This window comes from Anopheles maculipalpis, chromosome 3RL, assembly GCF_943734695.1.
Source record: "Anopheles maculipalpis chromosome 3RL, idAnoMacuDA_375_x, whole genome shotgun sequence".
Taxonomy (NCBI): domain Eukaryota; kingdom Metazoa; phylum Arthropoda; class Insecta; order Diptera; family Culicidae; genus Anopheles; species Anopheles maculipalpis.
Window position 1 is genome coordinate 77,247,162 of NC_064872.1, and position 26,465 is coordinate 77,273,626.

The following is a 26,465-nucleotide window of genomic DNA, read 5'->3' on the forward strand; positions in this document are numbered from 1 at the left end:
TTTTTTTCTGTGTGCTTACTGTTGCGTTTTCATTACTCACCGATACACTTGTCGCAACATTCGTCGGGACCTTTCTTTTTGTAGAAGTAGCAATCATCCACCGCTGGGCAGCTTTCCGAATCACACTCCACGAAACCGTTCTGTTGGGAGAAAAAAAATGGGAAGAAAGTACCAAAGATTTAGTTATCATGACGGAACATACATTCAAATTACAGGAAATCACAACTCCATAAGGCAGAGGGTAGGAAAGCAACATTTGCCATACTTGTTTCCTACGAAACCCGAAAAACACATTTCCTTGAGCAACATTTTTTATTGCTGGCGACAGCTTGCAGAGTAACAATGCGTCGAAAGATCCTAGCGCGTGATATTACTGCCAGGCAGAGACATCCAGGAAAATTGGAGCGCCAGCAGCAGTCACGAGGCTGCAGCACGTATGCAAGTGCATTTCCTTTTCCCGTGTCTAGTTGGGTTAAAGGAAATGCTAGACACATTGGCACACTTTCAACGCCTGACTTTGGACGCTGTGGAGCAACTTTTCTTTCTCACATGTGACAAGACCCGGATGGAGATTCCGGTACCAGATGGGAGCCCTCTCTATCTAGCGAGCGAATGCTGCAGTATAATCAATTGGACATGGCCATGATTACAAATCCGTAAATCATCCATTCGTTTACCGCTTACGTTACATGCTTGTATGGGATGTAATGTGTTGTAAGAGAAGGTTTTCTTTGGAATGGAGTTTGGAACAAACTGCGCTTGATTAAATTTCCTTGGAAAAACTACTGTCATCAAATCTCAAAGCTTTCATAATCATTTGGAAGCTTATTGGTGCATACAATTGTTGAGGGGTTTTTTTACTCCATTTAAATGTATTATCCAATACCACATTTGTCCCAAAAACAAGCAAAAATTTCCAAGCCTTTCCTACAACAGCCAATTGTTTCATATCTTTCAGCAGTTCTGAGTTCTACACCGAATATTTGATTGAATCTGGTGCTTTATGGATTAGCTTTACGACTTTCCCGTCATTAAGCATTATCACTGGAGTAAGAACTGCTAAGGACTTCACGACCAAACGCTGTCCTAGAAGACAAAACTGGATCAAGAGGCATTAACGCAAAACTCTTTCATTCTACTTTTATAGTTTTGATCAAATTAAATTTTAACTTCAATTCACGAACGACTTTCAAATAAGAAGGAAAAGACAACATTTGTTTTTACGAATTCTAAACAGAACAATGTGTATTCTGTGTTCTAGGCCGCCTCTATCGGCGCACTATCCTTTGAAGCCTTTTGCGTAAAAAAAGGGTCGCCAGCGTAATAAAATGCTCCTCCTTCTGCTTTTCCTTCTCCTAGAACATAACAAAATTGCTCCCACACGGCGGCCAGCGAGCGATTGTCATTCCGCACGCATTTCGATCGTAATTGCAAAACACTTTTGCCAGAACTGGCCGTCGCCGTCCGATAGAACACAGCATTGTTATTGGGCCGGCAGGCATAAGGCTTTTCGCTTCCAGACAGACCATGGCGCACTCTTTTACATTGGGATAGTTGACGCTTCCAGCCATTCCTTTTGCGTTTCTTTCTCCTCCCTCTCCCAATGTACGATTATTTCAACCTCACTGAGCTCAGTGATACGGGGATGCGTCTTTAATCGTTCAGAAATGCTAAGAAAAAAGGGTTCTAACGTTGCTATACAGTGATTGTGCCTGTATTCTCGGCACGCGCATTTCCACTGTCCAAAAGCTCCCATGCTCGCTTCCACCAACTTTGCGAAACCATAAACCAAGCCACACAAAGAACGATCCCTTCATTCAAGGGCGCCTTTACATCGTTCCCGCGCATTTTGTTTTCAATCACATCGGAAGAATTAAATTATGCTCTTGACTTTGGTTCTTGACCGCTGCGCGTGCTAGTGGCGGCGATAATGAACCGTAAAATTGCAGCCAGCCCTTAAGCGAGCCAACGGCAAAGTGGTGCTTATCCAAAGGCAGGAAGAAAACGAACCCAACCACGCAAATCGCGAATCGGAAGTTTCCATTAAAACAAACGCATAATGTTCGCCGAGCTGATAAGATCCCGGTCCGAACCGGTTCAGCATATAAACTTGACCGTCGGTTGGTTGTGGCGGTCGATTCTTTATTTCTGTGTTTCATTCAAGCTTTAATTCAAGCATTATTTTTAACGGCGCTATCCAACTGCAAGAGATATGTGAGTGGTGCAGCAGAGGCGGAAAAAAAAACACAAACCCATCCAAGACAATGGATGTGGTGGTGCAAATGTGCGCGTAAAGTGTGGCGCCATTTTTGCTGCTCGGTCCACTTTAGTTGCAAACATACTCGAGACGTGATGGTGTGCGTTATCATGCGTTATTTGCAAAATCGGGTGGGTTTCATTATGTATGCAAAACTAGCGGATGGTTTGACCAACTCCAAAAAGGGACGACAGATAAAAGCTGTGCAGCATCGGAGCTCACGCTCGCAATACATTGTGTGTGTGTAAGTAAGTGAAAAGCTATAATAAAATCAATTACAGAACAGAAGGGAAAGAATGTGAAATAAACCCATCAACGAATGTTTTATTAAACAAACTTCCCGTGAAGCTTAATTTTCTAATCACAACAAGACGACTTTTTAGCACTATCGATTACCCGTTCCAACCGATCGATCGCTGGAGCTCGGGTTTGCGTGGAAACCGCAATCAAGTGTTTAATTTTCTGTAATTGCAAAATTTATGAGAATCAAAACAACAGCGGCACCGCCAATATAGCGCGGTGTTTAGTAATTTATACTATTCTTTTTTCCGCCCTTTTCTTTTCCTTCAGTCAGCTACCCGAAGGGCTACCGTTATGATTAGTTAGTTACCGGTAGAAGCAATTACGGGCGGCTTTAATTACACAAACAACACTGTACTGTGTGCTGCCGGTTAAGTGGTGCACTGTGTTTTTAATGCAAAACCAAAATAGCGAAACCTTCACTTGCACACTTCCACGGCTTTTAATCCGAGCGGAAGAACCGCGTACGCTCTATTAGGGTGACGCCATGACGGTGGACCGAGCGCCATTGCGGGGTATCTATTAAGCCGTCACTTTAAGCTACGCTTAATCGTACATGTATATCATCATCATCATCATCATCATCATCATCATCATCATCATCATCATCATGATCGTCGGTATGATCGACACCGCCAACGCCACCACGATACAATCGTCGTTCGCATCAATAACATCATCATTATCATTATCGTCAACAGCATCGGAAGGATGCAATGCAACCCACTTGCCGTTTCCCTTCGTAGCTTCCACCAACTGCACCGAAACGTAACCCTTCCACCCTCGATTCAATATCGCGCCCATTAATAATATTATCAACGTTCATCGGCGACTGTCGTCGTCAACGGGTCGGTAAAAAGAAGTTCGTCGTCACTACCGGCACCAGAGTCACCGCAGTGTTTGTAGGTGACGAGCGACAGACAGCCCAGCCGACGTCGGTAGATTAGCGAAACTGTTTTCCCCTGATTCCCTTCACTTTCAGTGCACTCCCAAATGCACACACACACACGCACACATACGATTACATTTGACGCCGGGGCCAACGATTAACGTGGTGCTACCGTGCGAAACTAATCGTGTCGTCGCCGTTTGCCACGGAAACTGTACATTAGCGTCATTCCGATGCAGATCATATATCGTACAGTTGACGGGGAGGAAAACCCGACCAGAGGGACGGAAGTGCGAGCTAAGTACTTGTCTCAACCTATCTCGTTGGATTGCTATCTTTGCCATCTCATTACATCCACGGGGATGGGAGACATAAAGCAAAGGAGGAGGGGAAAAAAATCGCGGGACAAAAATAAAACTAAACAGCTGGATGTTAACAAAAAAGAGCATTCCACAATCATTCCATCAGTCTGTATCATTCCGGTAATGGAACTTGCTTGCAAATCGTCGATCGCCACCAACATCAGCTATTATTGAAGTGGAGCTTTTCAAAATGGAACTACTCCGTTACCTATACTGACCCACCCCGGTCTCCTGAATGACGGTGCATGAAACAATTGGACGACGTTCTAGGCACATTAAATACAGCTCAACCATTTTCTCTCTCCGCACCTTTCAGTCCCACGGAATGGAGGGGAAAAGGGGAGTTTATGGGAGGTATGGAATTACCCTTTGCCTCTTCTCTGCTTTGCCCTCCGTTTTGAGCGGGAAGCACATGTGTGCGGGTGGCGCCAAGCCGTGATACTGAACACACATCTACGGATACCGAGGGAAATCCATAATCGGATCGAATGTGACGCGTTAGTAATGCATCGAAGCAAAAATGGCGGGTATAATACAAGTACCGATGCTAAGCACAAAACTAAACAGTAGTGGACAAATATTTTATTACCCATGTTAATATAAAAATATTTATTTTATTTCAAGTATGACGGCTTGCGCCGTATTGTCATTAATTTCTAAATAATTGTAATAAAAAATTATATGTTACATCTAGATTATCAGAGACAGGCTTACTTTTACAGCAGCTTACTGAATTCTCATTCTTATAAATTGGAAAAGTTATACAAAGGTTTGTGTATGAAATCTAAAGCATATTCCGTTCAAGAAATTAAACCAAAAAATCAGATGCAATGTTCACCATTTGCTTAGCAATTAGCATTTCTTATTACGCTTTCATTGATTAAAGCGTAATAATAAAGAAACTGAGGACGCTACACAATGGAAAATGGTCTTCTCTAAATCAGATCAGATCAGAAAGATTCTTATTACATTTTTTTTTCATTACAATATTACAAACTGAAGCAAGTGTCCTGTGTCAAACTCGTTCCTATTAGGCAGCTTCTAGCAATACCAGAAAAAAAACATGCGCCCAACTGCAACCAATCAAGTAATTCTGCTCCCACAAGCCTTTATTAAAAACTCAACTCATTCAATCATACACATACACAGTCCAGGTCTGATTGGCATCCCTGGAATTAAATATGTTAATTGATCGCACGTTCCACGAAAGTAACTACCGAAAGCGCGAGCCATTTTCCACCCTCCAAGACGTTTCGGCCTGCCTCACTGCAACAGTGTTACGGAGTACGAAGGGTTTAAACAGACAGAAAAAAAAAGAAGGCAGAGGTACAAATTATACACCTCGCTCACGTAACTCATCTGCGGACCATCAAATGCAACATTGCAACCACGTACAGTGTGATGTGTGCACACGCCAGCATCGCGTTTGCGAGCGCCAGGCCAATGCAAAAACAGCAACAATAACAAAACTAAAAGACACCAACAAACCGATAGAATATTCATTACCATTCGAAACGTTTATTGATTGAAAGCGACATTTGACGATGTGCAATTCAATTTCCACTTAGCACACACTAATGTTAATCTAACTGGTATGAAATGGTAAAGACGTACCGCATGCTAAAATGCATCCATGCTGGTAGGAGGGGAGGAGCAATATTTCATATTTCTTCGCTAAACGACGTGTTATTACCTATCTAACCTTGTTGTCAGCCAAGATAGTAGTGGAAGAAAAATTATCGTTCGATTTATCTGTTTCTAGCTGTAGCTCTTGCTAGCACTAAACTAAATTTGAATGCTTCGTTCTACGAAACGATACAAAGAAGAGCATGTATTCATCTACGATAAATACACTTAATGCTGTCGTAAATATTGTGCGGGGAAATATAACACGTACCCACGTAAAAGAACAATCTCTGGATGCATTGGAAAGCTTTATTTTTTCTCAGTACAAAACCATTAACCGAAAGGATCACTTAAAACGATTTCTGGATAAAGGTCTTCTACTTTTGGACTTTCTTCTCTTCCACGCTAACGCCCATGGAGCAGAACGCTTCGGGACATTCGGGGAAAGGGAACAAAAACCATCGTTAAGTGTTTTGCCATCGAGAAAAACCTCAGCAATTCGGTTAGTGCTTTCGGGGAACACTTTACTTGCCATTCGTCCAAAACTTGCGGGCGAAGACGTTATTTATGTGCTGTAAAATGGATTTAAATTTTCAACCCCAAGCATTGTGCTTGCCACACTCTAAGGGGAGCTTTTGTCCTTCAGGCTTCTTACGTTAACAGCACACACACACACACGCACTTGTTCCAGAGAAAGTCACAAGACAGAACAACCGGCAAAGAATCTACTGCCCCGCTCGGTAGTTTGAGCTACCAACTACAAAGGGCCGTTTGGAGACCACCACTTTATGCATCCGGTTTTCCCTTTTGCCGAAAGCGAAAAAAGTGCACTACCGCAGTGGCAAAGTGGCAAGTGCAACCAACATATCAAACTACGAGCCCGGTTGGCCGTACCATTGCCGGCACCAACAGCAACGTTCCATTCGATGCGCTCCGCTGAGCATTGACCCAGATGGAAGCGGCATGATTTATGCCTTGGACCTATACACTGAATGTTCACATCCGGTCCGGCATCGTGCATCCGGTTGCAATGCTCAATGTGGCCTTCTTGGGAGGCTTGTTTCGTATTCGGGGTTTCCCAGTACAAGGCATGGAAATTGCCGCTTTTCGGAGTCTGTCAATATAATAGTCTCGAAGGATCGCTGGTTGGAGTTGAAATTGTGGCCCATTTTCGGATTGGAAAATATTTTTAAGTAAATTTATTTCATGCTATACTCCACAGCGACGTGGAATGACGTCGAAACGATAGGAACGAGAGGGACATTTTATTTGCTACTCTTCCTTGAAATGTACCATGCGTCTCCACTGAGTAAAAAGAAAGACTCTAAAGGACACTAAAAGGGATAGACATTTCATGTTTTTTTTTTTTTATTTATTTTATTAAAAATTTTGGCCAAGCGATAAATGTTCCTATTTTTAATGTTTTTTATGCTTTACTGAAATTTTGAGTTTTATTTTTAACTACTTTTAGAGTTTTCAGTATTTTAGAATATTTTCTCGTTAATTTTAATCAATTAAGATTAGAAGAGATGTTCTACTTCAACCATGTATTATTTAAATTGTTAATTGCATTGCTTTTAGATTTTTATTAAATTAAAATATTTTCATTTCCTGATCGAAAGTAACGCACATACAAAACACAACACCTGCACAATATCTACCAACCACTAAACGTGACGCCAATGCCGCTTCCGTCAGTTTGCAATCAGGCGGCAATGCAACTGAATGCAACCGTATCTGCATGCTCAACATTCCCGCTCGCTACTAGCTTCGCTTCCCACACCACCAACAGCCATAAGCGACAATGCCACACGGAATCCATTTGTCGGCGTACAGCAGGGTGTTTCAAGTGCGGCACCAGACGTCTAGCCTGACGTCTGTGGCATTCTTTCCGGCTCTAACACCAGCGCACCACTGTCCACTGTCTCATATTCCACGGGGGTGGATACCTCACCTTCCTCTCGCTGGTACACACCAACGCAAGCACATTCGCAGCGCAATCAAGCCGCAACAAACGATTGCCTACACGGGGAGCTAAATGTCAGGTCAAGCGGTGTGCGCCATTTCTCTGCGGACAATTTAATTATGATGGCAAAAAGGCAAGCTGAGCTGAGCAGCAACAAAAACTTTAGCCTCCAGCCTCCTGGTGGTGGTGCTGGTGGTTTCGCTAAATTGCAGGTGCCAATGATGGGCCACTAAAGTGTCTCGTAATTTTATAAGGGTGCTGGCATTTCGCGTCGAAGGTGTGCTTCCAGCGTTAAAAAACCCATTCCCCTGCGGGCGTCGGGGCCACACTACCGCCATTTAATAATAATAGGATTGATCGGACGATTGGAATTACTGCTCGGTCTGACGTTTCTGGGAAGTCTCGGACTGAGCGTGTGTTTCAGCGCTCTGATTAAACCGCTCTGTGTGACAGTTGATAATGTATCGTTTGTGGGTCTTCAGAGCCACATCAGTTATGCTGACGATTTCCACCGAAAAACATCAGACATCTAATAAGAGTTTCGTCCGAACTTTACCATATATTAGAACAACCATCCCCAAAAACCTTCGTAACCCTCCGGAAACGGAACCACGACCGACAAAAAAAGGAAAGTTTCTTCACAATGTCTAAAAATAATGCACATAGAAACATATAAGCTCCTAAACAACCTCATCAGCTGTAGCTGTGTGGAATCTGTACAACGTTCCGTCGCTATCGTGTCGTTTTTCCCTCTTCATATCTAGCCATCTCGAGCACAAGGCCACTTACGGCCCGTTTAAGCCGGCAAAAGAAGTGAGACCGGATCTTGGAAAGGCCCCGAGACGATACCCCTCTGTCAACCTTAGGCTTCACCAGCTTCACTACCTATTTTGCCCTTGCAAAGACGTTTCTTTTTCGCTCCACTCGCTCCAAACTATCCACATATGTGTATGTATGTGTGTGTGTGAGTCTGGGTATGTATTAGTATTTATGCTGCCTTCCCTTTCTTCGAGTTCGCTTCCTCCCGCTTCCAGTGCTTTACAGACGGGTAGAAATATAACTCGGCGGGCTGCTGAAATCATGATATGCAAATGACTTTCTACGAAATTTATTTATTTTCATACAATATTCATCAACGTCAATCATTAATCGTTACGTCGGGCTATCGTCTCGAGGCCGTGTACATGCATCATACGTGTACACGGCTTCAGCATAACCAACCCCTCCCCCCCCCTTTCTCACTTCCACTGTCTTCTTCCCTCTTTACCAAGCAACACAATCGCTTCACGATCTCCACACGCATTTAATGGTGACATTTTGGGAGCTCTTGTTCGATGATGCTTTGCGGAGTGAGGGAACGAGGTTTATGAGTAAATGGTAATCGAACGGGGCCAAAAAGGACACACACACACACACACACACATTAAGAGCAAGTTACGGAATGTTGCTCGAAGCGAGTGTTCAAAATTTTGTCCAAAATTCGTCCAACATATTTTTGGGAGAGGGGACCACATAATGCCAAGTACGAAAAAAAAATACAAGAGTAAATGAATAACAATTGCAACCCCTTCGAATTGCATAGTGTTAAGGAAGGTTTTTCTTAACTCCTCCTTTGAGGTGAATTGTAGATATTCGATGACTTCTCATCAAGGTTGCGTTTTGCTTCATATTGATCTACAGTTGCACAAATGTAAATATTTTATTGAGCCGCTCGTGTTTTACAACTTCTTGCTACAGCTTTAAATCTTTAGTAAGAGTTATTCACGTTCACAGTATTTAAATTGTTACAATAACAATGCAACAAATGAAAGGAAAGCCATCAAAACACAACCGCCCCGATGCCATGATTTAACGAGACCAGCCCGGGAACGTGCAGTGCTTGCGAAGTGAAAAGGAATGTTGCCCTCACTTATCAGTGGCCAGCAGCCCGCAACGCAACCTTCACCGCCGTACACGATCAGCAAGAAAGAGTCGCGAAGCAGTATGAACCAAAAAAAAACACGCGTAACACACTCACATTCGACAACAAAACCGAAGGGAAACCGACGAAAAATTCGATGACCCACATTCGGGACGCTTTTGAACCGCCCAACCTACGGGCATAAACCCTGCCGTTTCTGGGGATGAAATTTGCGTTTTGTAGGCTAGAACGGACGCGATTGGAAGAATGGCAATAGCGAGATGAGGATTTCGATCAAAACCCAAAACAACTGGGCGCACAGGTGGCTGGTACGAGCAAAGAGAAGCAACAGAAAAAATGTTTAAACTGTACGAAAAATGTAGCGTTAACCGGCTTAAGTTACAGGATAGTTACAGGGAGACAAACATTAAATCAACAAACAAACTGATCGTACGTTTCGCATAATCGTGCTAACCATGTTTCGAGCAAAGCTGGGAGGAAAGATGAAGTAGAAACTCGTTCAACATCACAACATCTTTATTTTGCAACATTTGTCCTGAGCACTGAATCGACCATTTCAAATCGCCTTCCATTGCCACAAAACTGTTTCGTTTAACGTGCAAAATTACCGCTAGCCGGCTGGGTACAGCTTCAACTATCGGGCGAATATAGGCGAAACGGTTAGCACAAGATGCAATTTGAACCATCCGATATAAATCTCCATATGCAGTAGATGAAAGGGAGATGGGCTTTAACGACCCACAAACATTCCTCCTGCTGGACACCCTAAGCTTCGCCGTAAAAAGCTGCTTCGAGCAGGAACTCTTGCATGCCTTTCGCATGTGCACCACTAACACCACCACCAACATTCACTCATCCAACCGCACAGCGAAGAGGGCGCAGGGGGGAAGGTGAGGAAGGGTTGTGTTATTTTCTCCCCCTAAATAAAAAGAAGAGGGGAACAAAAACGGCCACAGCCACAACCCCACAAAAAAACCACGGAATGGCATGAAGTGCGCGAACGGCCTTTATCGACCTTGTTCATTGTATAATAACACTCGGCCATATTTTTATGTGTTTCTCTTTTTGCTGCTTCTCACAACCGCCCACCGTCCACCCAGCCAACCCACCTTTACCGCCCTGCATTATGTACCCGCATTATGGACCGGTTTTTCTTTGCACTATGTGCAGCGTGGTTGTCGTAGGGGACCTTAACATGTTGACTCCAGCCACCCCGTGGGGACCCCGTACGCTCTCTTCCGTCTCGTTCGCACACGCACAGTGTTTGTTTCGCTTCTTCTGTGTTGTTTCATCTCGTACCGTCTCTTAACCCCGTCTACTGTCTACTAAATACTGGGGGCCAAAACCTTTCTCTTGCCGGTGGAGATTCCGAACGCGCACCTGTTCGCGGATTCGAGCTACGTATTTTTTATCATGAATTTTTTAGCCTTTTTTTTGTACTATATGTATCCCCCCGGGTGTAACTCGCCCGACTAGCGATGGTAGACGCATTCCACGTTCGAGAGGACAACAGAACAACCAACACCAACGACTGATCTTTATCGTAGCCGACCGAACATTGCATTATCAGCTTTGTGCGATCCTCTCGCGCTGCGGATCAGCGCTAATTTGCGGATTATTCGATTACGTTCCAACGGGCGGGACGGCTCAGGTAAAACCTAGTTTGCATTTTCGTTTCGATCGACGGATCGATAGTCGCGAGATGCGACCTGTCAAACGACATCTCCCCACATCGAAAAGCGGATCGTAAACCTTATCGCCTTTATAGGATCATGAACGCGCGCGCCCGCCCCGTACGCCTGTTTGTCAAACCTACCGAAGGGGGTTTGGGAAGATGGATTCCTTCGCCAAACCGGTGACATTTTGTGATGCGTGTCCCAGGTGTGCTGTCAGGCTAGGAAGTCTCCGCCATAAAACACTGGTAGCGGATATCGGGTCGGTATTGTTGGGGTAGATTTCGAGCGTGATTCGAAACAATTCCACCATCCGAATAAACATAAATAAATAAATAAAACCTATCCGAAACGATCATCATCTGCATGCCGGTGTGATTCTCCATTTGAGAGATGGGGAGGGGGGGGGGAGCCAGGAGGGACTGAAAGATATATTTAAAAAAAACCTAGACATACATACAAAACACCTGTGCTTCGTAGCTCGCGAAGTGTATTTTCAAGAGCAGCATCACACATGTTGAAGCTGAGCCGCAGGTGGATTGCGGATGTTTTTCATCCCATCGCTCAATCCCCTTGACACACACGGACACACTTCTCTCTGCACACACACACACATACAGGTTTGATCCTTAACGATCACCTAGAGCTATACAGAGCGAGAGAAAGCACGACGGCTTAATTCCCGTTTGTAAAACACCCCTTGGTAGGGTGGAGGACGTACATTTTCGACGAAGCAAAACAAAAACACACACACACACAGGAGAAAAACATTCGCTAGCACAACATACTAAAGTACTTCGTTGCGTTGCCACATTCTTGAATTTCTGTTTTCGCCAACCGGCATAACCGTACCTTCGACGATGTTGCTGTGACCGGAGCATACCACAACCCAAGAATGGTTAGCTCCTTCGCCAAATCCGGCTTTACAAAACTCCTACCACCACAGAGGGGCCACATACTCAGAGAGAGAGAGAGAGAGAGAGAGAGAGAGAGAGAGAGAGAGAGAGCGACGCACGAACGCGACGCACACCAGGGCAGGAAGTGAGTAAGGGCGATCCGGGTGCGAAACACGCACGACAAGAGCGGGACGTATCACATCAGCACGCACGCGGAACATTCCATCCGATGAATACTAATATTGTGTTTAATGTATGCAAAGATTTTAATTCCCTCACACGCCTGTGGGTGGAAGGAGGGGAGACTGTACGACAGGAAGGGAACGTGGGGGTGATTTGCGGACAGTACGATAAAAAGGAACAGTTCTATCCACGGATCGCACCCTCGCATCTGGTTGGCAAACAGCTGGCCCGGAACAATCCTCCATCCGATCGTCGATCTTTAGTCACATGATCTAACGAACGCGGGTGAAACCGGTGGCAAAGCCAAGCTCATTTCGCCATTTCTTTCTGAGGAGTGTTTTTTTTTTTGCCGTTGTTGTTCGGCCAGCAGCTGATGCTTTCGCGGCAGGAGGTATGGTCCGTCGAGTGTTTTCTGTGCACCGACCGTATCAAGATGGAGCTACCGAACGTAAGCGAACGGCCAAAGTCGTGTGTTCTGGCACGATGGCTGCAGAAAGAAATACATCCATCGAAGCTGCTAAGCACTTTGAACAAGGTGGATGGAAAGGAGCAACGGATGAAGTGGGTGGAACGAAGAATCTTTTATGCTTGATTTCCGATCAAGAATTTACACGAGACATCTAGTAAATGCAGCCTCGCCAATGTCTCACAGACTCTAAAGGCCGGGCTACATTGATCGTACTCGCAAGCGTAATTTTTATATTCACTAGCGCATCTGGCGGCGACCAGCGCAAGCTAGATGTGGGTATAATTTAAGTGCCAAAATTATTCATGCTTGGTGTCTCATCAATTTTCGACCAGGCTGTCTGTATGCCGTAAAGGCCGGGCTACATTGATCGTACTCCTGAGTGTAATTTTTGTGAACGCATACGCCATCTAGCGGCGGCGGGTCGAAGCTAGAGGCTGGTATAATTTATCTGTCAAAAAGCGTTTTGGGTCGAGGAGCCTATAATTTTGATCACAAACCAGTAAACAAACAGCTCGGTGAGTATGTTCGATATTTTGTCGTGTATGTTTTTTTGAAAATATGTGGTAATTTAACATACATATTGTATTTCTAGCCATGGAACAAGCAGGAAGCAGTGGACGCAATGAAAAAATAGTAAGTACAACTGTTTTTAACGAAAATTGTGTGTGTGTGTGTGTGAACTGTTGTCTGTGAATCGCCGGCTCGGCTCGGGGCCGCAATTGAGCTGAACATTTTATTGAAAAATGTAGTGTTTGTAGGTTTCACAAGTGCTTAAATAATTTGTTGTAGGGTTTGTCCATCTATTTCATCATTTAAACTACATTGCAGAGTGTGTGAAACTGGTTGTTCGTTTTGGTATTGTAGCGGTTTTTAGTATAGAGCGAGTTTTTTTATTCATGAGGAACGGCTTTGTCATATTGCTTGGTAGAACTTTTTTTTTTATAAAATTGTAAGCAAAATTTACCGGCCTATTTGTATACATTTAATATAAAAATAGCACGTGTTACGGCATACAGACAGCCTGGTCGAAAATTGATGAGACACCAAGCATGAATAATTTTGGCACTTAAATTATACCCACATCTAGCTTGCGCTGGTCGCCGCCAGATGCGCTAGTGAATATAAAAATTACGCTTGCGAGTACGATCAATGTAGCCCGGCCTTTAAACGTGTGCATTCAAAATGTCAAGTGATCGTTGTTAAGATCCGATAAAATCACCGTTCAAGCCGGTAAAGAATATTCGGCATTATTGATACACAGTGCGGAGGGAGCAGCATCAAAGGACGAAATTTTCTCTCGACTCTCATTCATACTTACTTCACCTTGAACTATCGCTGGAGAATAATTATCATTGATCGTATTTCTCTGGAGTTTTTGGCAATATGAGGGTTTTTTTACCATATATTCTGCTTTATAATACATCATCGGGCTACCCTGTTCTAGTCTAGTAACCCATTAGGTAGCCTGCGTGACCAAGAAGATCGTTAAGCCAAGAAAAAGCAGAAGAATGTAGCATGTTCAAGAACCCTCAGAAATCTTTTAAACTGAAGTTATCGGGCAATAGATGATCTTTCATGTTAGACGATCCGACTAAGCTTCCCAAGCGCCAGAACCAATCCTTTTTGCTTCGCCTACAGATCGACCATCAAACAACGCAGTTCGTCATCACCAACAGGTATAGCAGGGTTTGTTTTTTGCCCAAGATCAACAACGTGGTTCCCCGGCACAGAAGGGTACGGGTACGCCGCTTACTACCGCCCAGTGTGTGTGTTAGCTTTTCATTTAGGTTATTTGTACGACACAAGTGGCAAAACGGAAAAAGTTAATACACTACCAGTTGGTTGGTTTTGTTGGCTTCCGTCTTCCACGTCTGGTATTGTTTACCGTTCCTCTCCCGGTACTTGGGAGCTGTGTCTCAGACTTTTTTTCCTCTTCTACCGTTGCCGTTAGTGTACCTGTTGCTTTGTCTTCATTTTCATTTGTCAATAAGAAGCCGACACCGTCGTCGACAAACGCCACCGTGGAGGGTCTCCGGGAACACCGATAGAAATAACAAACCGAAGGTAGATGGCGCCCGGCGAGCTCTACCTCCGAGATGGACCGCGGTGGGTCGATCGTCGATTCGATGCAACGGTTGTGCAGTGGTAAACATTGGTTTTTGGGAGGGAAGGAAGGGCGAAGGTGAGCGAGAAGAAGAACCCCGAGCAAACAAAATCAACAAACCCAAAGCGAATGTTGCAAGCTCCGACTCGAACGGTCATCACTCAACCATCATCATCCGGCCATCAGCAGGTACGATGCGATGGCAGCGTTTCCACACACGAGTCACACGAGGACCTTTTGTGTATTCTCACCATCATGCATTATCAATGAAATGATGAAAAAAGGTCTCGTGAAGGACCACTAACTGGCCCAATCATTAAAACGCATTGGCGCCGATTGATCCGTTCGAAATTGAGTACCAGCAGGAGCTGGCGTCAGCAAACATCCTTTTGCACGTCCCGCGTGTCAAAGAAGAGTCCTTTTTTTCCTTCCTTTCTACCTGTGCCACAACCTGCCCATGGGCCGATTCTGTTCTTAAGCTAATAAAAACACAGCAGGATAAAAACAATACCATTTGACAAGGTTCGAACAACACGCCCAGGGTTTCCACTTGACTTTAACCAAAAATTAACAAGAAATCCCTTTGCCAACTGGAACGAATTTGAACAAAATTGTCTGCCTGGCTCGTAAACTTAGACATCAAGCATCGGTGCGCGGTGCAGACTTACCTTGCAGATACACTTGAAGCAGGGCATGTTGATTCGGAACTCCTCGCCCTCGTTTGTGCACGGTTGCCGGTATCCAGCTGCGAAAGAAAAGAGCAAGCGAAGAATTTAGACAATGGAAACCATCCCTTTGGAAGCTTTGGAACGTAGGGAGGAAAAAATCTTTCTCAATCAAACAAACGCGTAACGCAAAGAAAAACGCTTTTTTTAATGGACGAACTCCAGCTTCATTCATCACTAAGGGTAGGTCAATAACGAAAAATAGCATCAAAAAACCGACACCGGCCTGTGAATTATCATCAATATTCACTTTACAATTTACACGAAAATTACCGACATTAGAGACTCATTGTTAGTTGTGAGCACGAGGACACAGTCTGCAAATGCCGGCCCACACGAAACCGACCATCTTACAAAGTGTAATGCAACATTAGACGAGTGAACATTTAGCACGTTAACACCGGGAGCAACCAATTTGCCGCACCCGGTTCGTACATTGCTCGCTGTAATCCTTAACAGTACTAACCAAAGTAAGCGGTGCCCATATTTACCTATTTTCCCAAGTGGGAATTGTTACACAGTGTAGTAGCAGCACTTGCTTAAGATGCCGCAAGATGACCAGTACGGCAATGTCCACTTCAAACGGAACCGCGAATTCTAGTTCACTGCGCCCGACAACGCATTAGTTAGCATGTTTTGGTCCCACCATAGCAGATCGATTTGCATCGGAATCGCCCATCCGAACCATGAAATCATCACCGCTTTTGCGAGGCGCGTCTCTTCGACGAGGTACGACCGGACAAAACCCATGGGGTGGCGTGCGTAAACAAACAAAAAAAAAACAACCACTTGAAATTGAATCAAGCGCGCTGTCACCGATTTAGCTGGAGCATAGATCCGAGTCGCGGGTGGGCCGGGCCGGGAAGAGTCACGAAACCAAAATAAAGAAACACACCAAAAATCCGTCCAAACCAATTCCCTGGTCAATCCTCCCGCTGGTTGGGGATGTTGTCGAGACCATTTGTCAACTTCTTGGTGCCGTTGGCGCACAACACTTTCCGCTGACGGGCTGTCATGAATTTGTTTCTTTTTGCTTGGTGCCAGAGCACGCTCGCACACACACACACACAGCCCACTTTCTTGCTTCCTTCCGTTTTAAAGGTGGGCGATCCCTCCCAAATCTCACCTGACTCCTGAACAGCAGAAAAAAAAACACGGTCCGGATGATGATATTTCGGTCCGAAAATAAATCAATGTATTTATTTTTAATTCTCCGCGGTAGATATTTTTAGCACGGTGATACAGTGAGTTTCGTTTCCGTTTTGGGGCGGCCCTAGCTTTCTGACGTTAGGGATGGGGGTTTGGGGTGCTTCTTTTTTTTGCTTTACTTCATTTGCAATTTTTTAATTTTCGGTCGTTACATGGAGCGGTGCGTCCACGCAATTACCGTACGAGCTGTGTATTGGGGGTAGTTTCAAGTATCTTACGGAACACACGTCACCGGGTTTGATTTCACCACCGAAAAAAATAACTCTCCTCCCTGCCGTGGAGATCCCCTTGCGTTGGCATTCCAGGAGGAGGCAATAACCACTCCCAAAGACAGTTCGTTTATCCGTTTGCCTATTGTCTACTGACGTCACGACGTTCGTCACATCTTCCAAAACGCGGGCGCTTCAGCTTGCAAGAAAGGGACGCGAGTCCACCGGTCCCGGGCTGTTTGCGATCGTGTCTACGTTTGCAACGTACGTGTGTACGAGATATTCACCACCCGGATCGTGTGTGGACATACCTTTACGCGATAGCGAGAGCAAACAAGATTATCCTCCTTCGGATCCTCTATGGTGGGACAAAGGTGGTATCGATGGAGAAGGAACAACGGCCTGGGGTTTACCAGAGACATGTGCACATATTTGCGATTCACACTTTGGGCCGACCGTACGGATATCTAATACGGTCGGAAGTCGGAACGCCGCTGATAAGCAGACTTGGCTCCGTCCAAGCTTCAGCGACAGAGCGACATGTGCCTCTCTGCAACAAAGTGCAGCTGAATGAAGATGAATGAAGCCAGCAACCCGAAGAAAGATTCTGCCCGATTCCGGTTCCGGTGACGCCAACGCGCCCTCGGCGCCCGGCCCCATCCTTCCGCTCGTTCGCCGTGTGTCAATACCACACCTACAAAGCGCCGTGTTTACCCGTTCGGTCCACATCGTCCAACCGAACCAGTGAACGGTACAAGCGGTTTCGGAGTAAATAATGCCCCTGCGTGTTCCTTCTTCACCTTCCCCCCCCCCCCCCCCCCCCGGCATAACCCAGCTGTGCGCGTGTGTGGTGGGCGAATGCGTCCTCAACGTCGCACCCGCGGAGGGAAAGGTTTGTGGCAAATAGTAACAACAATAAACCGGCGGTGCGTGAAATACGGCGCAGCACGGTGACTCACGAGATGACGTTTGAAAAAAAAAAAAAGAAAAACAGCGTGCGGGTTCATCATCATCACCGGCGTCACCATCAATGCCGACAAAAAAAGCGGCCAGCGGCATTTTGGCAAATATTTACATCCTCTTCGACCATGTTCACTGTGTAGTGTGTTATGCTTCCCATCTTCTGCTTCTATCGCTTCCAATGGCTTAGGAAGCGTTTAGAACGCTCGCTTGTTTTTCCCACACTCGGTGACGAACCACATCCAAAGAACCAGGGCAACCAACCAACCAAGAAGCACCGACTGTAAGAGTCGTTTCGGGCGGAAGTTTGCATCTGCCGGTCGAGTGTCAACGGTCACGTTTATTGTTACGAGTAATCGTCCGGATGAGACGATTCCGCCCTAGTTGGATATCAGCGCCATCTGGGGAAAAGATTACAAAGCTCCACATTAACAAGACACCGAGAGTAACAGAAGATCGGACACTACGATAGCAAGTACAGCTCGATCGTCCGCTGAAAATCGTGATAGTGGTGCATCTTACCCCTCGAGTTGGGCAAAGTGCAGATTTTTGTTGTTTTTTTGCGCCCATGTACTGTCACCAACGCTCCAACACTTTAACCATCGCAACTTGGCTCTTGGCAAAGGGGATACTGAATTACTGATAGTTGGCCGATAAGCATCGAACGACACCATACAGAAAGGGTGCAACATCATCATACTAGTACACCACCGACCCACCTTACTATCTCAACGTCCGATCTGAGATGTTCTTTCTCTTTGTTTTTCCCTCCATCTCAGGGAAAACACCTCAGTTAATTGCCATGTTTCACAGTTCATCTGCTGTAGAAACCAACACAAAAAAAAACATCCTCCCTGAGGGTTAAACGATGGGACAAGAAACTTGGTTTTGGATAACGGAACGAGTTTGCGAGACGTTCATGTTTCTGCTCGGTTCGGCTACAACAAACGGTTACAACTACGGCCATTAAAAGCAACTACCCATCGTCACCTACCATCTTATCACCAACGATTAACCAACTTTACAGCGAGCTACGTGAATTTAGCGTTGCTGGCAAGGGAGACAAACAGGCATCGTCGTCGTTCCGAGCCGTACCGTCGCCAGTAGTCGTTGACGAGATGAGTTCGCCCCAACAGGCGCATCAGCAAATGCTGCGAAAGGAAATACCCTAGAACAGCACGTACACGATCGTCGTGCACGTCGGATGTACTCCGCGATAATATGCTTTGGATAAGGGGCACTACAAAGTACACTCTTCGCTACATGGTTTTCTAGTAAGAGTTGAAGGGAGCCTGCTAGAGAAGATCATTTACATGTAGAACGCAGAGGATCCTAACAGGTGTATGAGAACTTACATCCAGAAAACACGGATAACATCTATCAAACTCCAACCTGCGCTAAATTCCGATACAGTACGTTTGTCTAAAAACGTTCACCAGGAACTACTGCTGCGCTTGTTTGTTCAACCTTTTTTATTTCTCTCCAATATTTTGTCTTAATCCTCCGGTACAGGTGTATTCGCGACAGCTGACAGCCAAAAATATTCACATTAAACCTCCCTCCAAAAACCACTCCAAACGAAAAACCACATTCTTCAGCCGAGCGATGCAACCTGTCCCGAACTTTTGCAAGAATCTCATCCGGGACGAGTTTTTTTTTTCTTGTCTTTTTCGATTTATTCCCCCAGTTCATGTACCTTTTTTGTGACTTCCTTTTCGTTGCCTTTGTTCACCATCGCAAGATTCGCGGTGCAATCGTGCCTTGTCGCCATGATAGAAAGGAGACATGCAATCGTACACCCCGAACCTAACTGCACCCCAGCACGGGACGCGTCCACCCGATGGCAACATCAGCAGCAAAAAGGGATCCTGTTTAAGTTTGTGTCCGTTTTCCTACCCCGAACCCGGTGCATTGTGATCAAAGTTTATCGCTGAAGGCTTATGTTTCGTTTGCTGTTTCTTCGGGACCCAGGAGGAGAGCCCTGAGCCCTGTCGTCAACTAGCACGGCAGACAACAGACCAACACTGTTGACGGGTTCAATTTCAAACCTCCTCTCTCCTCAAACCATGAACCTTCTCCCGGAAACGTATTTGCAGAGGTTGTCACCGTACGCTCCGTAACCAGCGTTTACCGTGGGGACTGTGGTCATTAGGGGGTTTTATTTATATTTTCAGACAACTTGTTTTTTGGATTTTGTTATTGCTATTATCATTTACTTTCATGTATAGATGAACGGTACGGTTGCATGTAAGTGAAAGGAATGTAATGCACGAATTGACCTTCTTTTTTGTGCCAGTATTCATTTCCGCACCCTTTTGCGTACGTAACGGGTTGCGTCTTGATGGGGCGGAAATTATTGTCAACTGAACCAGTGGACCAGCGGAGAAACTATTGTTAAAAAGGACAGATACGGACAACTCAACAAAATCAGAAAAACAAATACAGATTGCAACTTACCCAAAGAGGCACTGGCTGTGGCTTGTCGCATCGAGATCGCGAGGATCACCGCCGCGCCTAGCAGGATGCGGCTGGTTCGGGTGGACGCTTGTGCAGGATACATGTTTGCAGTGCGTTTTCCCGTTTTCGCTCCGCTGGTGGAAGTATTCGTTTGCGCCCGTTACACGGCTGGTGTGCCGTGTCACGCTGAAAATTAAAAGCCCGTTGTTGTTCCGTCGTCACACACTGCACTGTACGAAGAGACCGAGAAAGAGAGAAAAGAGATGGAAAAGAGAAATTGAAAAACCAACAGAGCCGAATAATTATTAGTTCACCTGAGCACCGGTTGATGGTGTTTCGGGGTTTGTGCGCTATTTCATTAATTAGCGGAAGTGCCACACGAAACGGTTACAGTACGTATCCTACATACACTCTTAGCACCGCACAATCCCAAAAGAATCCACAAGAACGCAGCACAGCATCTTTACCCATCTCGAGCAAACAAACAACAACAAAAAAAAAACCTAAAAACAATTACATAAATCTGACTTTTCATCGCCGTCAATGAAGATTGAACACGTTGAAGTGGCCAGCGAGGTTCGGCAGCATCAGAAGTACCATCGATGCGCACCCTTCTCCTCTAGAGCTCCTGCTCAATAGGCAGCAGCAGTGGAATTCAAAACAAACCCTCCAAAAAAAAAAAAAAATACATCCAACCCCTACTCTGAAGTGGCCAAAATTCACCCAGCTCAGCCGTCGAGTATCGTTTGCCGGCTGGCGCGACAGCCGGGTTTCCCCGTTTCGCGTTGAGATTCACCGGATGTCAGCACACTGTGTCGTGGTGTCGAGTAGCAGCATTTTCTAGAGATTTTTCGGACGCAAATAATCCAAAAACGTTCCAGGATGAGTTCTTGAAACGGGTTCGCTGTCTTCGTAAATCCCGGTACCACTACTTCAGTGCTGTTGATTCTACCAAATTTGTGCTATGCTTTATTTCCGCTTCCATGCTCACTTCTAACGGGGTGTCTTTCATTACCTTCTCGAGCGAACAGCATGGATGATTAATAGGAATATTTTCTGCGGCATCATATCTCAACCGAAACGGACGAACTGTTGAGCCACAAGGCGAGCTTGTGATAAGGGACAACATGTGAACTATTGACATATCAGTGTCAAGGCGTCAATAAACTGGGCTTAATGGAAGAAACAAACCACACACCGTTTTCTGCAAACGGTCGTCTTATGCAACGGCATTGACATGATCGCCAATGGTGGTGTGGTGTGTAAGTACGCACTAAAACCCTTCCAATTGAAATGTAACCTAAGCTGCTCCGAGTGCGCGTTCCTTATTCTCGAAAGTATCCTCAGGTCTTTGGAGGAAACACCTGTTTTGCGCAGCACTTGCTTCAACGACTTCATTCCATTACGCCTGAATGGTAAAATCAATCAAACGTCTTGTCACCAGACCAAGGGCCACAGATCAAGGATAAGAGATCGCGCTCGATCACTTGAGTACCTGAGTGGTTTAAGCTTTTTTTCTTATTTTTTATCGGTACACACCTCACAAACATAGCATTGTAAATAGGGTTTACAGTATTGCTATATCCTTTTTACTGTTAAATCATGCTGAAGATGTTTTATTGAGCTACAAAAATTGTCACTTAGACATTTAACCCATCAGGCACCATTAGACCCGGGGACAATTAGCAGCTAGTGTGTTGTCTTTTTCTTAACTGCTAATAACCTCACTTACATAATCCATGCGCACATTACCAATCCGACCAATCATCCCTATCAGCACCCCGTGGTGGAGGTGACTTCTGCATTGCCGCAAGGTGAATTGTATGCATCTTACCCGCACGGAAAACTCCAAACACACTCGAGTCGGGCGCACTGAAAGAAACGATTAGTAGTAGCGTTCCCCACAACCCGAACCCCAGTGCCAACGGTGTACGACCCCGTAGGGTGCCGACACACACCGGGCCTATGGGAAAAGAAATCTTGTTTCACTTGAAATTTATTACAGCGCGCCTGTGTGTATATGTATGCGTGTTTGATGAAGAAACCCGCGCGTGATCCCTTCTCCAATCGTTCCGTTCTGACGATCTGCAGGCAAATCAAGCCGGCCAGCAAGCGAACTAACAATTCCACGTTCACACGTTTTTCCACCAGTGCGTCAGACTCCACCAACACCTCTTGACTAAACGTAAAAAAAAAAAAACAGCAGCGAAAATCGCGCACTGGTGTTGGTTTCCCTCTGTCGTCACATTCTTCCCTTCTCACCAATGATGACCAATAAATCGTAGATGATTAGAGTAGCGAGAGTCACGCCGAGGGCAAGAGGGGAAGGTGGGGAGGTCGGTGGAGAAGTTAGGTCAAGAAAATCTAAAACCCTCGACCCCTCGAGCGGTGTTCCAATAATCAAATCAATTACCGTTCGCAGGTTAAAATACACCGACCGGTTACCGATTCACGTGATTGCTTAACTAAAGGCTACAGAAAGATCCGGGAGCAAGAGAGGCGATTCGATGCGGTTAGACACGGGCGCCTCGGATAGACAACATGAAAATCATTCTTTTTAACCTCCTTATAAGACAGGTGACTCTCGGGCCACCACATAACCAACAGAAGAATGTCTATAAGATCCGATCCGAACGGGAGAAGTGTGTAGAACCCGAAAGCTGCCAACAATTTCATCAAGACAAAAGGAACGTTCTGAATGGCCAAATTAAGTCTTGATTGCCAGCTTGCCGCGGCTCAATTTCTTTTCGAGCGCAAGCTTAAGTTTCCCTCTCTTCCTGTCCCGGATGATCAGTGCAAATAAAAATGCCTCTCCAAGCACGCACTATCCATCGCTCGCTTCGTAGCGCAACCGGTAAGCGTGGGAGCCTAAGAACCACATTTTCAATCACCAGAATGTAGCCCCACCATGTTCCGGGTTCGAGCGAGGCATCCGAACTGGAGTTCTCTGGTTCTTTGTGTAGCAGCGCTCTGCACCTCTCTCACTCGCTCTTTCTCATTTTGTATTAACTAAAGCAAAGTCATATTATAGTAAATAACTATCCCGTAAAGCGGTGTGTCTCGTTCAAACCCACCGCCACAGAGGGGCGAGCGCGGGTGCGCGGTGCAGATTAGATCGTTTTAAGGCGATCTTGTGTTTCGACCACCATTACCAACCCGGAGGCGCACAAAGAACAGTGCGCGTGTGCAAAACCCAAGACCTGGGACGACGGGATCCCCCGCTCTCTCGCTCTCTGATGTAGTAAAAGCGCATCGTAGACTAAACACCATTTCAGATAAGTGGCCCCAACTGGTGGGTAATTACAAGCAAAATATCGGCAAACGCGGGTCCCGGACGACTCTTCTTGCCGTGAAGCAACAACGAGCGAGGGAGAACGATGTTTAAGGCACTATTTTGCAGGGATGGCACGATTGTTGCCAGTGCTGCAGCGTGTGCCACAGCCGTCTGTGACCACTGACCATGGTTATGTGGAGATTGCACGGATCGGTTAATGTCCTTTTGCTTTAGGGAGGTGAGGCTTTGCATGAGACCGTATGCAGTAGAGTGTAAATGGAACGTAAAGTATTTCAATATGGTGGAAGTTCTCGGTAAGTAACACGCTGTTGGTTCAATAATACCATCGACACCGACTGACGACATCGCCTGTCTTAGAAAATTCTTCGAATGTCTCCTGTTAGCACCTCACGTCATGGCGTGCGACTAACTCACGTTCACACTTCTCGTAAGACTTGAGGAATTTTGCACATGCCCATGAACTCATGATTCAAAAAAATTGAAATGAATTAGATTTTTATGAAGTTATTACAGAAGAAAAGTCTAACATAACTTACAATTTTTCTAAGGATCGTCAAACGGACAGATTGTTCGTTTGTTAGAGTAATTTTCCTTAATCAATTACCAGGATTAAGCGTGTAACATGTATCGTTTTTTCCCACTCCTCCAACGCAGCTCAAACAAGTCGTTTAGATTTCTTAATCCACCCCAAATAACAAATAACAATACATTTGACTTCCTAGCAGCTGCCCGCCTAAGCAACGTACGCACAGTTTATCTTCTAGCCCGAAGAAAGAATGTCTTACCACACCACCGCCCATGGAATGCCCCTGGACCACGAGAAACATGTGCAACGAGCAGAAAACATATTACCAATAGTGGCCAGTAGTAGCAATAAAAATAACAATTAGCATTAAAATCTCAGCATCAAACCATACCGTAGCTCGAACCAACCAGCACCGTCACCCTTCCCGCTCAACCGGCCGTGCTTTTCGGGTGGTCGTTAATTAAGACATTAAATGCGAACGAGTGTGCATGCATAAATGTAGCTCGTCTCTGAAGCATCATCTTAATTGCCGTTTTGGTTGAACCGGTCGCTCCCCACTTGATGCACACCAAACCTCCCGAAACAGGCTGTCTGCGCACGGGGAGATATTTTATGCTCCCTCCGTACTAAGATGCGCTGAAGCAAAAGGTTTCCCCTGGCAAAATGCTAGGCTTGCCCTGGCTACGAGTCTTGCAGTCTGTCCTGTTTCGCGGGCAATGCTACAACATCAGCCCGTCAGACCGTACTCCCCCTTACTCTACGGGCTGTGGACGCATTAGCGTTTTTGATAAGTTTGTATGCCATCTTTCCTACCGGCATTCCCGAACAAACTATCCCTACTCATGCCCATTGGTGTTCCCATGGCTGCTGAGCGCAGCCCAGCGCAAAAGGGCATCGTAGCTTCTTTGACCGCTTTGACGAAGTCATCGAACGGGGCACGTTTATCATGTACAGAAGTGTACATTTTTCATACACAGACAGCATTTTTGTAACGATCTGCCCAAGAAGAAAGAGAGGGAGAGGAAGGGAGAAAAAGACAAAAATGAAGGGAGAAAATGGCGTTTTGCTTTTGCTCATCGCATTATTTCCTTTCCGATGAACAACTGTTTGTTTTCATGGTACTTTTTCTTGAGGGGATTGTTTTAAGATGCTAGCTCGAGGGTGTACTTCATTTGACATCAATTGTTAGAATAGTTTCTGATCAATCATCATCAGAACGGATGACTTGCAATAATACACATTCCGGAGGATGGAATGTAAGCATTTTTTTTTAAATTTCTTTATCTTTACTGATTGTTTTTCCAACTTTGTTTCTTGGAAGACGGAAAATATGACATCAAAACGAATTCTGTATATTAAGTTTACTAAAAATTTTTTGACAAAAGAAATGCTAATATTGTAAAAACAAGTTTTTAAAAAAATTCGTACGATTTCACAAACAGTTTAATTCTTTTGATGACAGCACGTAATCCAGCTGTGTGCTTCATGGACATTAATGGCTCTTAAATCATTTACATTGCTTATACGTCATATGTGTTAAGCATGGCCGTCCTCCGGTGCTGTATCTTACCGATTAGCAAACTTTTTTTTGAAGTAGCGTTGCCGAAACCTCCCAGAGACTCTGTTTCGCGCACGCAACCTATCAGTTTGCATTAAAATTCAGATAAAACACTACCATTTCGGTGACTACGTGTGTGCGTGTGTGCATGTTTTCGCATCGGTTTTACATCATGCTTGTGTCGTCTCGTATCGCAGATGAAAAGATATCCTCCAACCCTCGCACCCTTCCCCCCCCCCCCTTCCCCCCTACACCTCACCCCGCTTGCTAGCTATCAGGAAATATCAAATCGAATCATAACTTATGCCAGTTCATTTTACGATACCACCGAATAGCGTAGCGCGTGAAATAAATATAAGCAAGCGCGCACGCATCGTGACACCGAGGACGAATAGTGTTTTGCGCGCTTCCCGCGAGAGAGCGAAAAAAAGAAGGGGGAGAAACCGCGGCCACCGCTCGCAACCGTTGCCCCGTAAATCAACTCTGTGCTGCTCACCGCAGTGGACCGCGTTAGACATCACGCCTAAGTTCACCGTAGCCACCCGTCCCGGGGTTGCCGGTAAGCGTTAACGAACCTCGCGCGGATAATCTGTGGATGATATTTAGCGTACCATCTGTGCCAGCTACTGCCGTACGCGGCTTTGGGGTCGTAAAAGGGTCGCATTCCCATCGGTATACAGACGACACGACGTCACAGCGCAGAAACGGAGAAGGATCATTCATCATCATGGTTGCGAATCATCCGCCCGTGCCCGTGTCCGTTGGAAGGCAGGCAGAACCCGGCACGCCGAAACGCACCGTAACACCTGACCGTGCGAATCATCGCGGCGAGAGACACCGGTCACATCCACACATGCTGCTCACCACACACACACACGCA

The 26,465-nt window shown here is 45.5% G+C and overlaps 2 protein-coding genes across 3 annotated transcripts in view; one reads left to right on the forward strand and one right to left on the reverse strand.

The window, feature by feature from the left end:
* The window catches only part of LOC126562107 (slit homolog 1 protein), a 335,492-nt gene that overhangs the window by 271,156 nt on the left and 37,871 nt on the right, over positions 1–26,465 (forward strand). Inside the window, exon 9 of one of the 2 annotated variants that reach the window (XM_050218528.1) lies at positions 5,531–5,541. The exons of the other annotated variant lie outside the window; for it this stretch is intronic. The gene's annotated coding sequence lies outside the window, so the exon portion shown is untranslated. Of the gene's footprint in view, positions 1–5,530; positions 5,542–26,465 lie in introns of those variants that run through there. 2 annotated transcript variants of the gene reach the window in all.
* LOC126561718 (BMP-binding endothelial regulator protein) overlaps positions 1–26,465 on the reverse strand; it is a 70,102-nt gene that overhangs the window by 20,728 nt on the left and 22,909 nt on the right. The window contains exons 2-4 of the mRNA XM_050218025.1: positions 20,207–20,436; positions 15,315–15,391; positions 41–140 (exon numbers count right to left, since the gene is read on the reverse strand). Coding sequence (XP_050073982.1) covers positions 41–140; positions 15,315–15,391; positions 20,207–20,309 — 280 coding nt within the window. The 5' untranslated portion in view covers positions 20,310–20,436. The remainder of the gene's footprint in view (positions 1–40; positions 141–15,314; positions 15,392–20,206; positions 20,437–26,465) is intronic.